A 12,845-nucleotide genomic window follows, 5' to 3' on the forward strand; every position below is an offset into this window, starting at 1 on the left:
ACAAACAGAGGTTAGGGACACCATTCCTTACCCATCCTGGCTAATAGCCATTAATGGACTCGACCTCCATGAATTTATCTCGTTCTCTTTTAAACCCTGTTATAGTCCTAGCTTTCACAGCCTCCTCAGGCAAGGAGTTCCACAGATTGACTGTTTGCTGTGTGAAGAAGAACTTCCTTTTATTTGTTTTAAACCTGCTGCCCATTAACTTCATTTGGTGGCCCTTAGTTCTTATATTATGGGAACAAGTAAATAACTTTTCCTTATTCACTTTCTCCATACCACTCATGATTTTATATATTCAATCACATCCCCCTTTAGTCTCCTCTTTTCCAAGATAAGTCCTAGCCTCTAATCTCCCCTCATAATAATCTCAGTATTCAAATTCAAGAAGAAATAAGTTGAAAAATCCTTTCCCTCAATCTTGTAAATTGTCATTTTGGGTAGTGTCTCTGACTGGTTTTATTTCACTTGAAAATGTGGTGTCAAATTAAAAGGAGTTTATATTTACGTATTTATGTGTACAACCAATATGAATATTTAATACTAAATAGTAACTGTCTTGGGTTGTTTTAAAATTTACTACCATCTTCCCCCCCCCCCCTTATTTATAAATATAAATGAAAATTCATGAATATGAATTATTTGTGTACAGTTAAGGCATGTCTTGGCTGCATTAATGAAAGGCAGCACATCCATGCAGAAGGAAAAAAGCTTTTAATGAATTCTAGATACCTTTTGCAATAGCTTTTATGTATCTTGTGCATTTTTGTGAACAAGTGGTTACATACAGTTATAGAAGCAAAGTATTACTAGATATTTCTGCTATTTTGTACAAGCTGAGCTTTTGTTTCAAACATATATATGTCTTTTAAAGATATACTCACTTATTGCAATTACTTTGCTTCAAAGTTCTATTTTTATGAAGTTCCTTATTTGGGCAGGTTGCTTCTGGGGGGAAAAAAAAGCTGTTGGAAAAAAAAATAACAATCCTGTTTGGAACATGTCATGCATGTATATTATACATAAATTAAATATACTATACTATTAAGTATGGTTTTTAAAAGCTCATTGTGGTGAATACAGAATAAATAAAATACAAACTCTTGGCCCTTATTTAATATTTTCCTTCCAGTAAATAAGCTTGCACATTTTAGGGAATTTCCTTCAAGGAAATATACAGAGACTAAGCCACCAGTGGGTGTAGCAAAGCTTTGAAAACTTGGCATCACTCTTCATTCACTTTTTTAAATATTGGCAGAATACCATTTGATATATTCATGGGGATTTTAACAGAGCTTTGTATTTTCTTAAAATTTTCTAGTAATAAAAACACTCCAAAGATGAATCTTGGGTTCACGCTCTGCGTTTACTAGCAGAGTACCCTAGCAAAATCCTTTGGCTGTCAGTCAGTAGCAGGCTAGCAACTTCTAGTTTCTGCCTAACTGCTAGCAATGAGGGGGTTCTCCACTTTACTGTGGTACAGCAGTAAGTTGTGTGTTAAATCGTTACTACTTGAAAATGTTTCAGGCAACAGAAAATACTAGGCTAACTAGCTTTCGATGTTAGGTAACTTAAATGTGTGTTTATAGTCTTTGTGCCTTGTGAAGTCAGCTACCCTTTGAGCTTTCAGATTTTGTGCCAGTGCTGGTTGATGTGCTCAAATATGGTCTATCAGAGTGGTATAAAAACCTAGGTAGATGGACCTCGTTGTCAAAAGTGCAACGTTAAGTCATGCTTTAGTCTTCTAAGGCATTCAGCTGCCTTGTGCTCTTACCCAGCTTTTATGTGGCACATAGGTTCCATTTTGAGAATCTTGGACTTATGGTGTGCATGTGAAATGCCCATTTAGGCACCTGGCATTACACTTGCACAGTTTCCATTGGTGAGTTCTTCAGGGCAGAGACTGACTTCCTTTGTTCATACCCTGCTATCATTGTTTGTTTTTTAGCTTTTGGAGAGGTCACTGGGCTACTTGATGGGAGCAGCTGTGGGCACCTGCCTCCCTGCTGGCAGACATAGTTTTCACTGTGGGAATCCAGAGTGTGTGTGTCAGCCAAAAGCGTGTGGGTCTGTTATAAGAAAACAGGGAAGAAACTTGACTTCACATTCTTTTCAACTTACTCATATTTTAGACAATTCTGTTTTCCCTTTCCCTCTATTATCCTTGCAATTGTGATCTCTCTCTCTCTGTGTACTGTTAATTAGCATAACGTTACCGAAAGAGAGATTAATAATGTAATATTGTGTTATAACTAGATGTATTCTACCTTTTTAAAGCATCAAGTGCTAAATAACTTTGGGTATGTATTTTGCATGAAGTGGCTTTGGGTGGGGTATATGCAGCTTTGAGCTAAATGGGACCTTGGCATTTCTTTTTAGCAGTGATACAGAGATCAAGCCTAAATTTACTGAATACTTTTAAATCTTTGGCTTTTGGGGTCACCTAATGCAAAAACCTTAATAGATTGCATATCCTTTACATAATATCAGGAAGTCCCAGCTGGTGCTAAAAAATTGATACTGAGCCATAAACATTCACAATGTTCAGATATTTTGATTATTACTGTTTGGATTTTAAGTTTGTCTGAATTTTCCATTTTTTTTTATCAGCAAATTAAGTTGTTTCTGTTAATCCGAAGCAAAATTAATGTTTTCGTCTTTTTTTAACTCTGCTGAGACGAAACTGGTGTTGGAGCTTATGATGCTTTGTAAGAGAAGGGACAATGTAGGCTTGATGAAATCTAGAGTGGCTTCTTAGCCAAAAATACCAGGATGGTGAACCCCGGAGATAGCTAACAGCACTTCCTGTAGAAAATGGTAACCATGTATTGATAGGGGAAGTAGATAATTTAAGGGGAAAAAAAGGGCAGGAAAATAACTTTAGTCATTAAGACCCATTCAGTACAGATTATCCAGAGATTTGGGCCCAACAAAGTCTCAGTTCCTGCTTCTGCAGCCAGCCAAATGATTCACTATAAGCTCTAACTTAGAAAGCATTTTTAAAGTTCTGTTGATCCTCGCAACAGAGAAACTATCATTGTTCTCAATATCTAACTGGCTTTCTACCAGATTCACTAAAACCAAATATTGCCCCCTACAATTGCCAAAGTTTGGGGGGGACCCACAAATTTAATCTTGGTCCAACCAAAACTAACCACAAAGGACTTCACTGATAGCTTGTTGTGTATAAAGTTAGAAGCATATTTTTGTAGTGGGATTTCTTAATCTTCTGCCCTGGCATCTTCATCCCTCTTCTGTGGATTCTTCTATGAATACATTCTCCTTTGCCCAGGAATAGTCTATATATGTAAAATATTTAACATGGATATATGGTTCACCTAAAATGATGTGCCTCCCTTTGAGCATTGTGAACGCTTTCTTTATGCTTTTGCTATGCCTTTTAAGCCGTGTAAATTTTTTATATTCCTTTTGTGGTAGTGAACCAAACTCAGATGTTCTATTTGAGGTAATGCAGAAGAGCAGGACCTCTGCCACAGCCAAAACACTTTTGTGTCAGTCTGAGTTCCTCACCAAATAAAATAGATATTTTTAAAAAACTTGTGTTGGATGGGTTAGAAGCCTACCTGAAGGAATAAATTTAAGTAGTAATATTAGCATTAATTATCTGAATAACTATTGAAGTACCACAAATTAAAACAAAAACCTGAGTTCAGTGAGAATTGTTTTCTTGTTGGAAAGCGTAACTTTCCAATAAAGTACAGTAGCTATAAATTCTGAGGATTTAATAATTCCATCCAACTTCTCTGCTCCCAGTCTGAATTTGTCAGTTTGTCATAGTGTGACCTGACTCATCAAATCGCATCATCAGCAGTCTCAGTAGTAAGAAGCAAGCCTTTTCTTTTCTAAGGGTATGTCTACACTACCCACCGGATTGGCGGGCAGCGATTGATCCGCCAGGGATTGATTGATCACGTCTAGTCTAGACGCAATAAATCGACCCCCGAGCGCTCTCCCGTCGACTCCTGTACTCCAGCTCCGCGAGAGGCGCCGGCGGAGTTGAAGGGGGAGCGGCAGCAGTCGACTCACCACGGTGAAGACACCATGGTAAATTGATCTAAGTACATCTACTTCAGCTACATTATTCACGTAGCTGAAGTTGTGTAACTTAGATCGATCCCCCCACAGTGTAGACCAGGGCTTATTCTTTAGCATCTTTTCTTATTCTTTAGCATATAAATTAAGATCACAAGCACCCAAAGTGGCATTGTGGGTAGAATATCAGATATGACATAAGAGATTATTGCAGACATTTAACTTTTAAATTACAGACTATCGATGGTCCCTGCCAAGTCATAGTTCACAAGTGGGAGACTCATCTACAACCACGATCAATAACCCCTTTAGGTATGGGCATCAATTGCATCTGTTTGAGGCATATGCATAAGATTACTAATATGCTGCACATTGGTTTAGTGGGATTGACAACAATTTATAGCTTTCAAATATTTAAATTTAGTAATGTGTTGCAGGTAAATAAAATTTCTTTATACGTCATGGACCTCATTCTCAAAATCCTAAAATTATCAAATCTTAAACTCCCGTGAGCAACTGCTTTAAAAAGCAATAGATTTGAAGTTGTTTCCTAAATATTGTCTTTTGCCTATTTCTATTTAAATTGGAGTTAGCATAACTTTTTGATGTTTGTCACTCTTTGAGACTGAGGATCCATAGTTACATTTTTAAAAGAAGTGTGAAGAAGGGGAAGATATGAATTTACCCTTGTCCTTGTTCATATGAAGTTCCAGTAGTAAATTTAAAGAGGACTTTAATCCCAGTGAGTGGGCATCTTAAATAGATATTACTAACAACAATAGCAACATAATTCAAGGTGATGGAGTTTTTTCTAACTGGTAAATACCAGAAATCCCCCTTTTGTTGTAGGGACATATGATACGAACTTGATTAAGTTCCTTAGTTTTCTGAAATCCAAACTTTCTTTTTAAAAAGTGATTGAAGTCATCCATTGAGTGTAGTTCAGATCACAGGATGGCACTCTTCTACATATATTTTTTTGTCTAGTATATCAGAAGGCCAGTGTTTTCTAAACCTGAATTAGTTCATTCTACATATATTAAATACCTTCTGGTTCCTGGAGAGAGTGTACCCTTTAGTTAGAATCTTCTGTTTAAATATCTGTTAGGATTAATCATGTGTATCAGAAGGGATTACTGTTGCTTACTAGTTAGTTTTTTTTTTTTTTGTGAATTAGAGCAGTTAAGGATTTCTGTTCCTGCAGAAAATTGTTTTTTCTGTATATTGGTCAGCAATTAATATTCTGGTCTATATTCCACCCTCTGTTGAACTTTTTTTCTAATACATTTGTTTACCTTACTCTGAACAGTTTTGAATTTTTAAGTAATATTCAACTTTATTCTTTTTCACCCAGTAGTCATTGGAAAAAAATACACTGGTCCTGTGAATTCTGGGGTGATTATTTAAAATGTATAATGTATTTCCTAGGAAAGCTAAAGTACTAATAAATGTAATGAGATAAGAACTTACTTATTTTTAATACGTTAAATGAACTTCCCAGGGATCTATCTATTTAATATAGCAGCTCTGTTTGTTTATAAACAGTCTTTTTTTAAAAGAAAAAGTACTTTCTTGATCTAGTAAAACCTGGATATTGGAGATCTAGAGCTGTGTGAAAACTTTTGCTGTCAGAAATCACTCTTCGCAAGTTCATTGAAAAAATAAAACATCTCTTTTGTCACAAAGTCAGTCTATTAATGCAAATAGAAAACTTGTCATTACACCACAAAACGTTCTTTAATTACTATTAAAGATTGAGGGCAGAATTGTGGTGTTTTTTACAAAAGGCTAATGACATTATTGGCAAAATATTACTAAGTCAAATTTGGTTCTCAAATTTTGAGAAACAAATTGATTATTTCTTTAGTGTTTTTTTAATAGCTCTGAATGGTTATGGTTATGCTGGTGAGTTTGCATACTTCCTGAGCTTCCTGTTTTATAACCTTTCTGAGTAGGGTAAAAGTGAAGAAACACTTTGAATATCTTGTTCCAGGGAAACGGGTCTGTCATATGCACAGAATAAGCATTTTAATTGTGACTAACTTGATTTAGAAGCTTTTCGTAGCAAAAAGCTTGTATGCCTTCAAGAAACATTTCTTAAACACTGTCAACATATATAATACTAAACGGATCTTGAACGCTAGCGAAACAGAATACTAGCAATATAGTGTAATCTGCAAGAGAACCAAACTTTTAGAATGCATTTAATAGAATTTTGCAATAAATATGCTTATTCTTTGTCTACTTTTTTCCTTCTAAATTTTAAATACAGTAGTTTAATTTTGACATTTGACTCTGTAAGGTAAGAGTGCTAACTAGTTTCCTTCCGTTTCCCCTCCCTTCAATTACAGAAAATGACATCTCTGTTGATGATGGACAGTTTGGAATCCATAGTAAGTAAGATGTATTAATTACTTTAAAATCCTTGCCAGCATGTATGAATTTTAAGAAGTCAGGTGTTAGCGATTAAAAATATTTTGAAATTCTAGGTGTTGGCTTAAACAAAACATTTGCCAATGTCTGAGGGCCTGCTTCCGACTGGTGATGCCCTTTTCAGGGGGAAGAGCACCAGCCATGTGCCAGGGAGATATTCTACTGACTGCAGGATGCTGTGGCATTATGTTTTGGCCATGATCTTCATCCTCCCCAGATTCTTGCTGCTGTGTGTCAGCTGTTAGGTTTGGTAATATCTTTTAGGTGTTGTCTACACTACAGAGTTATGTTGACAAAAGTTATGTTGACTATCAAAAAGCACTATAATACACTCTCTCTGTCACCAGTGTGTGCCCACAGTTGGGGCTCTAGCATAGACCGTGAGAGTAGTGTACTGTGGGTAGCTGTCCCACAGTCCTACTCACCACCTTTTGCCGCTAGCATTTGTAGGTTGGCAGAGTGGCTCACAGTGCATCGTGGGTTCGTGGCATTGTTCAGTGGCACATGTTTACTGTATGCTCACCATCTCTATGTTAAAGGATGGATCCTGCACTGCTCTCTACTGCTCTGTTAACTGTCAAAATTTGTAATGTTAAATTGAACATACCTGTTAAGCCCATTTTGGTAAAATTTCAAAACTTTCCAGTCTAGGCAAAATTCTTAGTTCAGCCTTAGAATAAACATGGAGAGTCTGCCTAAATAAATCAGGCCAAGAGCCATCAATACACTACCTCCCCAATTGCTCTCATATGTATGTGCCCACACTTGCATGCTTCATACCAAGTTCTCCCTCACTTTACAACTGTTTTTTCACACACCTCACAGCCACACCACCATTCACTCATTGCTCAGCCCTCTAACACCTACAAAATTATCCAAGTTTGATACTACTGTCACACATTACACATCAATTCTGTCCCTTCCACTAAATTCTTAACTTCTGTTTTCTCCGGTCTTTGCTTTATGCTTCCCCCCCCCCCCCCCCAAACTACCTCTCTTACTCCTGTCTTCAGAGTTGTCACTTCTTTTCACAGCCACACTAATCTATTGCTTCTCAGCAGCTTCAAAGCTGCAGAAGCAATTTCTGATCATCTGGTAGCTGGTACCTTGTGCCCCCTCCTGGCAGCCCCACTTGTAGCACTACTTTCCGCATTCTGAGAAGCTGAGGATTCTTCTCTACCTCTTGCCAGCACACACTCTCTTTCACGTGTTGTTGTTATTGTTACGTCTTGGTACTTCCTGCAATGCACATATTCTCAGTAATTTTATTTTTTCAAAGTGTGTTTTTAGTTTTTTGACTGGTCTATGCATTTTATAACTTTTTTCTCTCTTACACTTAAATTTAATTAATTGAGTAGTGAGTTCTAAAATGCCTAACCAGTCCTGGCTGGAGTAATTATCCCTATTGGTAACTTTTTAAAAATATAATATCTAGTTTTTCTGTTTCTACTGCTGGCACACATCCACACATTACTGCGGTGCACATAACAAAATTTATTCTGCACATGGGTGGAAAAAATTGGAGGGAACATTGGTTACAGGTATGGTAGACTGTGCCAAAGAAACTAGTTATGTGAAATCACATTATTTCAAAGTTATACCAATATTCTATTTTTAATTTATATTGATGTCTGTTTCTTTTTTGAAAATCTCTTGGGCTGTATATAACTGTTACTACTTTTCATCATGTTTACTTTGCCAGACGGTGTTCAAACTCTGGATTCTGGGTGGCTGTCCTGTCAGACTGAAATAAGATTACGTCTACATTATTCTGAAAAACCACCTGTCTCAATATCCAAGAAGAAATTTAAAAAATCTAGGTTTAGGTAAGATCATCATAAGTTAAGTTCCATCACAAGTTAAATACTGTAGTATACTGGCATGCCTTGCATACTTCAGTTAACATAGTTTTACAACTAAAGCTATAAATAATACTTACAAATATGTATTACTGTGCCCTTCCCAGATATTCACAAGCTTTGCCGAACATCTGCTGATAACATGAAATCAGTGGTGCTTCTTTCCTCAGGCTTCTCCCATTGCTAACTTTTTTTTTCTTCTTTGAACAATTATGTTAAGAGGCCACAATGTACGTTAGCATCCCATTTCTATAATGATCCTAAGTCTATTTTACAGCTACTTGTGGGGGTGGGGATACTGTCATACATGAGATATTTATATATCCTTACATGTGCTGTCCAATGAAACAAATAATTTGGTATTTTTTAATGTTCCATTATGATGTTTTAGATGAATGTGAAAAAATTAATAGCTGTTACAATCTTTACTTCAGTTAATTTTACTGTAGTCCTGATTTTGTTCAGAGCTATATTTCTTGAGATTCTTCATTAAATATTTAATATTGAGTTCTCTTTATGAAAAAATGAAGCAGTACATTTAGACGAAAACTACTTCAATTTAGCCCATTTTCAGTCTTTATATTTTTATGATAAGTTATTTTAATAGGGCCCTTTTCTCAAACTACAAAAAATATCCATATACAGTAAAAGCTGTTTTATGCAGCACTTCACCAGCTGGAAAGCTCTATAAACCAGCATTTCTGATCTTCAATGAAATTCCAGTTTATAATCTGGTTGGCGTGGGAGTGGGTGCAGCGTGCTGGATCCGGGGCGGGCGGGCGGCACTCACCACAGGTGGCTCCCCACAAGCAGTGACATGTCCTGGCGACTCCTAGGTGGAGGTGCCCCAAGCCCCCGCCTGCACCCACTCCTGCACCCAAACTCCTTCCCTCTTAGTTAACTGGCATTTTTCACTTACCAGCACTCCCCATTCCCCCAAAATGCTGGATAAAACAGCTTTTACTGTAGCAGGTATTATAGCATCATATACCAGGAAGTAAACAGACTGCTTTTCCCAGTAGGTACACACACATCCCTTTGTCTTAATTTTCCTTAGTTTATACTTTTTTTCTAGGGCTATGTGGTTAGATGTGACTTATCTCTTCAGTTATATACATGCAGTGCTCAAGTCTGATCATGTTAAGTGCAGTTAGCTGTCAAATATTTTATACAGCTTTTGATAGTGCAGAGATTCTCCAGCTCTTAAAATAGCATATCTGCTGTGATTTTTTTTTTCCTCCCAGTCTCAATCATGCTGACTACCTGCCTTCCAATTTGCAGTTGGTTAGAGGATTGGGTTATACTTGTTGGAAAATATTAAAATGTGTATATTTTTAATCAGTGTGATTTAGCTGCTGTAAGTTAGATACTGAGCCGACACCATGTGACCAGCTAGCTTTTCACATACCACCAGCAAGTGCTCTGCAGTTCATGGGCCATAATTTGAGAGCCCTGTCATAATGAACGCCTGGCTAAGATGGTAGCTCTCCCCCCCCTCCCCTCCCCCCTTCCGGTGCTCAACCTTGTCTTGAGGCTGGAGAGGTAATTGCGTTACTGAGAACAATTGCACCTAATATGCCCTTGCTCTGTCCCAATACTGTAACACCTGACAGTGTTTCCTGGGGCACACCATTGGCAGGGCGTGCAAGAGAGATAAGCTAATTCTTGAAACCTGGTCCTAGTCTTCCTGAGAATCAGTGCACTGCCCTTTTGCTGGTTACTTCAAGGACCTCCTTGCTGGCTTGTTACTAGCAATTCAGGAGGGCAGTGAGAGGCTTTGAACCTCTTTCCCTGTAGTACATTGGCTCTTCTGCTGCCTTGGACCATTCATATCACCAAAGTCCTGATGTGCATGGCAGATTGAACAGACATGACAACCCCCCCCCCCCCCCCCGAAGATTGGGATTCATTAGAACTCTAATAAACACGTCTCAGCTTGATATCCCTACCAAAACTGGGAATCCTGGGCAGTGCCAGGTCAGACAAAGGAGGTAAGTCTGCAGGTAACAGTTCAATCATTTAGCAAAAGCTTGGTCTCATGACTCATACCTAGACTATTTTCTCAGGAAGCATCCTCACTGGACAGTAAGGTGCCAGGGAAAGTCGAACTTCACAGGATTTTTGCATACAGCCATAGTAGATGTTCTCAGGGTTTTCTGGGCCTGATAAGTCTGGTGGTAATCTTCAGTTAGATCTGGATGGCTAAATTCTGTGTTTATTGACATGGGTGCATTGAGACACCTTTCACAGAAGGGTTCCACACACACACACTTTTTTTAGAACCAGAAATTGCATATGTTAAGTGATCTAAATATCAGAAGAGGTGTATAATGCACAGAGGACCTGAAGAGTTCTGGTATATGAAAGGATGGATGGTCTGAAGTCCGTTGGATAGTCAGAACAGCACAATTAAGGTGCTTGTGGCTGTTCTTTCCACTGTCTAGGGTCCTGTAGTGGAGAGTCAGTTTTAGTCTCTGGACTGTTTCAGATTTTTCGTTCTGTGGTATTGAGGATACAGATTTGATGTAGAGGCTCTATACTGGCAGCATTCTCTCAGTGGGATTTGTTTGCTGCTTTTAGTGTTATGTGGACCTCTTTTTGTAACTGAGAAAAATATCTCCATTTACTTTGCTTTCTTTGTAATTGACTGAGAAAGGGATTGGAACCTGGTTATATATACTTCCTTTGATAGGAAACAAAGAGGCAGAAAACCTGTTTCATGGAATGATGATGTTTGCTGGATGCAATTTTGTTTGCTAGGATAGGGCACATTGGAAGCCAGGGAGAATTCTCCACATTCCATGTACGACCACTTATTGTTTTCAGTCTGGGAACCTTCATAAGCACTACATTCAATTTAATTTTGTTTGTTTAAAAATAATCTGAGGTTTACTCTTTCTTTGCATTTATCTTTGTGGCTTATCAATAACACAGGATATCTACTTGACTTTAGGAATATTAAGGGACTTGTGTGTTTTGTGTGTGCATATTCATACATCAGTTGTCATATGCTCAAGGCTGAGGGGCTGATGGTGGCAATTACCCTAGTCTTCAGTTGCCTTCAGGTGACCCTTTAGGTTGTTGGTAATGATCTCCTAAAGGAGGCCATCTGTTCACTCTGGCACCCATATAATTAGTCAGTAATGATTACTGTCTTTTTACACAGTGGGAAAACTTTTCAGAGCATCCAGTAACTATTTTTCAAAAGTAACTTGTGCACTTATAAGCCAAAATTAATCATTTTTGAAAATGGAATGTAGTTACTAGAGCCTAAGTTTCTCTGAAAGTCTGTGCAACTCAGGCTGCATGTACTCTACAAGTGAGGGGTGTGATTCCAAGATTGCGTACATGTACTCGCACTAGCTCTCATCTGAACTAGCATGCTAAAAATAGTAGCATAGTTGCAGTAGGTTGGGCAGTGGTGGGTACAGTCTAGCCATCCCAAATACAAACCTGCCTGAACCCCATGGTTCTGTGTGATGGGATCCCCAGGGTACAACCTGAAACTGTGGGACTGTTGTGCCCCCTTAAGTCTCCAGCCTGGGTTGTCTCTCATGATGCAATGCCAGCCAGTGACAGGCAGTGAACTCTTCCGGGTGCTGTGATCGCTCAGCCATCCGCATGTGGAGACCCACACACAGCTAAATTGTATGAAGGCTTTCCCAGTCATTCATGAATTATAGAGAGTGAGGCACCAGCAAATCACCCTAGTCCTCAGCCTTGCAACGCTGAAATATACCATCTTACACTGCTCAAGACTCTCTTGGACAGTGCAAGCTCATTAATTAGTTCTCCATTCCAACAAGGGTAGTAGACATGCAACAGTCCTTGTTAGCCTGAGCTGAGATTCTCTAAGCATTTCAACCTACAGAAAGATAGATTAAATGATTATAAGTAGCAGGCATAGAGCTCAAAGTTGGCTTCATAAGAAATAAAAATAAACTCGCAATCTAAATTCTACAGACTAAGTAAGGTTTGATTCAAACAGCTTTTCTCACCCTAATAAGTGTTACAGGCCTCTTACAGTTCCATTACATAGGGTGGATTTCCTTCCTAGCCTGGGACTTATCTCCCCAATTCAAAGTCTTTTGTCTTCCAGACAGTCTTCGAGGTGTTGAGATGGAGAGGAGAGGCCAAGTGATGTCACTGTCCCTCTTCTATACTTTCTTCCAGTTGCTAGAAAGATCCTTGCTGTGATGGGGGTTAGGCAGCCCCAGTTGTGTATGTGTCCTCTCTGGGAGAGGTGGATTCTTCTCAGTGGGTCATCAACAAATGTCTGGCTGGTCCTGATGTAAATCCGTTTTACTAGGTTGCCACTGAAAGGCTGGCTGTGGGCGTCTCCCAACTTCACAGCATATTTCAGTAACACACACATAACAATACTTCAGATTCACACAATCCAGTAGGGTAGTAGTAATCAGCAGATCATGACTTCTCAAATGATACTGCACAAGGCATACTTTGTGACATGATTATATGTTTTGTACAGTGGTGATT

The 12,845-nt window shown here is 38.4% G+C and overlaps 1 protein-coding gene across 1 annotated transcript in view; it reads left to right on the forward strand.

Moving 5' to 3' along the window:
• The window catches only part of GPCPD1 (glycerophosphocholine phosphodiesterase 1), a 69,410-nt gene that overhangs the window by 19,238 nt on the left and 37,327 nt on the right, over positions 1–12,845 (forward strand). The window contains exons 5-7 of the mRNA XM_074949695.1: positions 4,293–4,368; positions 6,408–6,449; positions 8,192–8,315. Coding sequence (XP_074805796.1) covers positions 4,293–4,368; positions 6,408–6,449; positions 8,192–8,315 — 242 coding nt within the window. The remainder of the gene's footprint in view (positions 1–4,292; positions 4,369–6,407; positions 6,450–8,191; positions 8,316–12,845) is intronic.

The sequence above is a fragment of the Natator depressus genome, chromosome 3 (genome assembly GCF_965152275.1).
Source record: "Natator depressus isolate rNatDep1 chromosome 3, rNatDep2.hap1, whole genome shotgun sequence".
In the NCBI taxonomy this organism is placed as follows: domain Eukaryota; kingdom Metazoa; phylum Chordata; order Testudines; family Cheloniidae; genus Natator; species Natator depressus.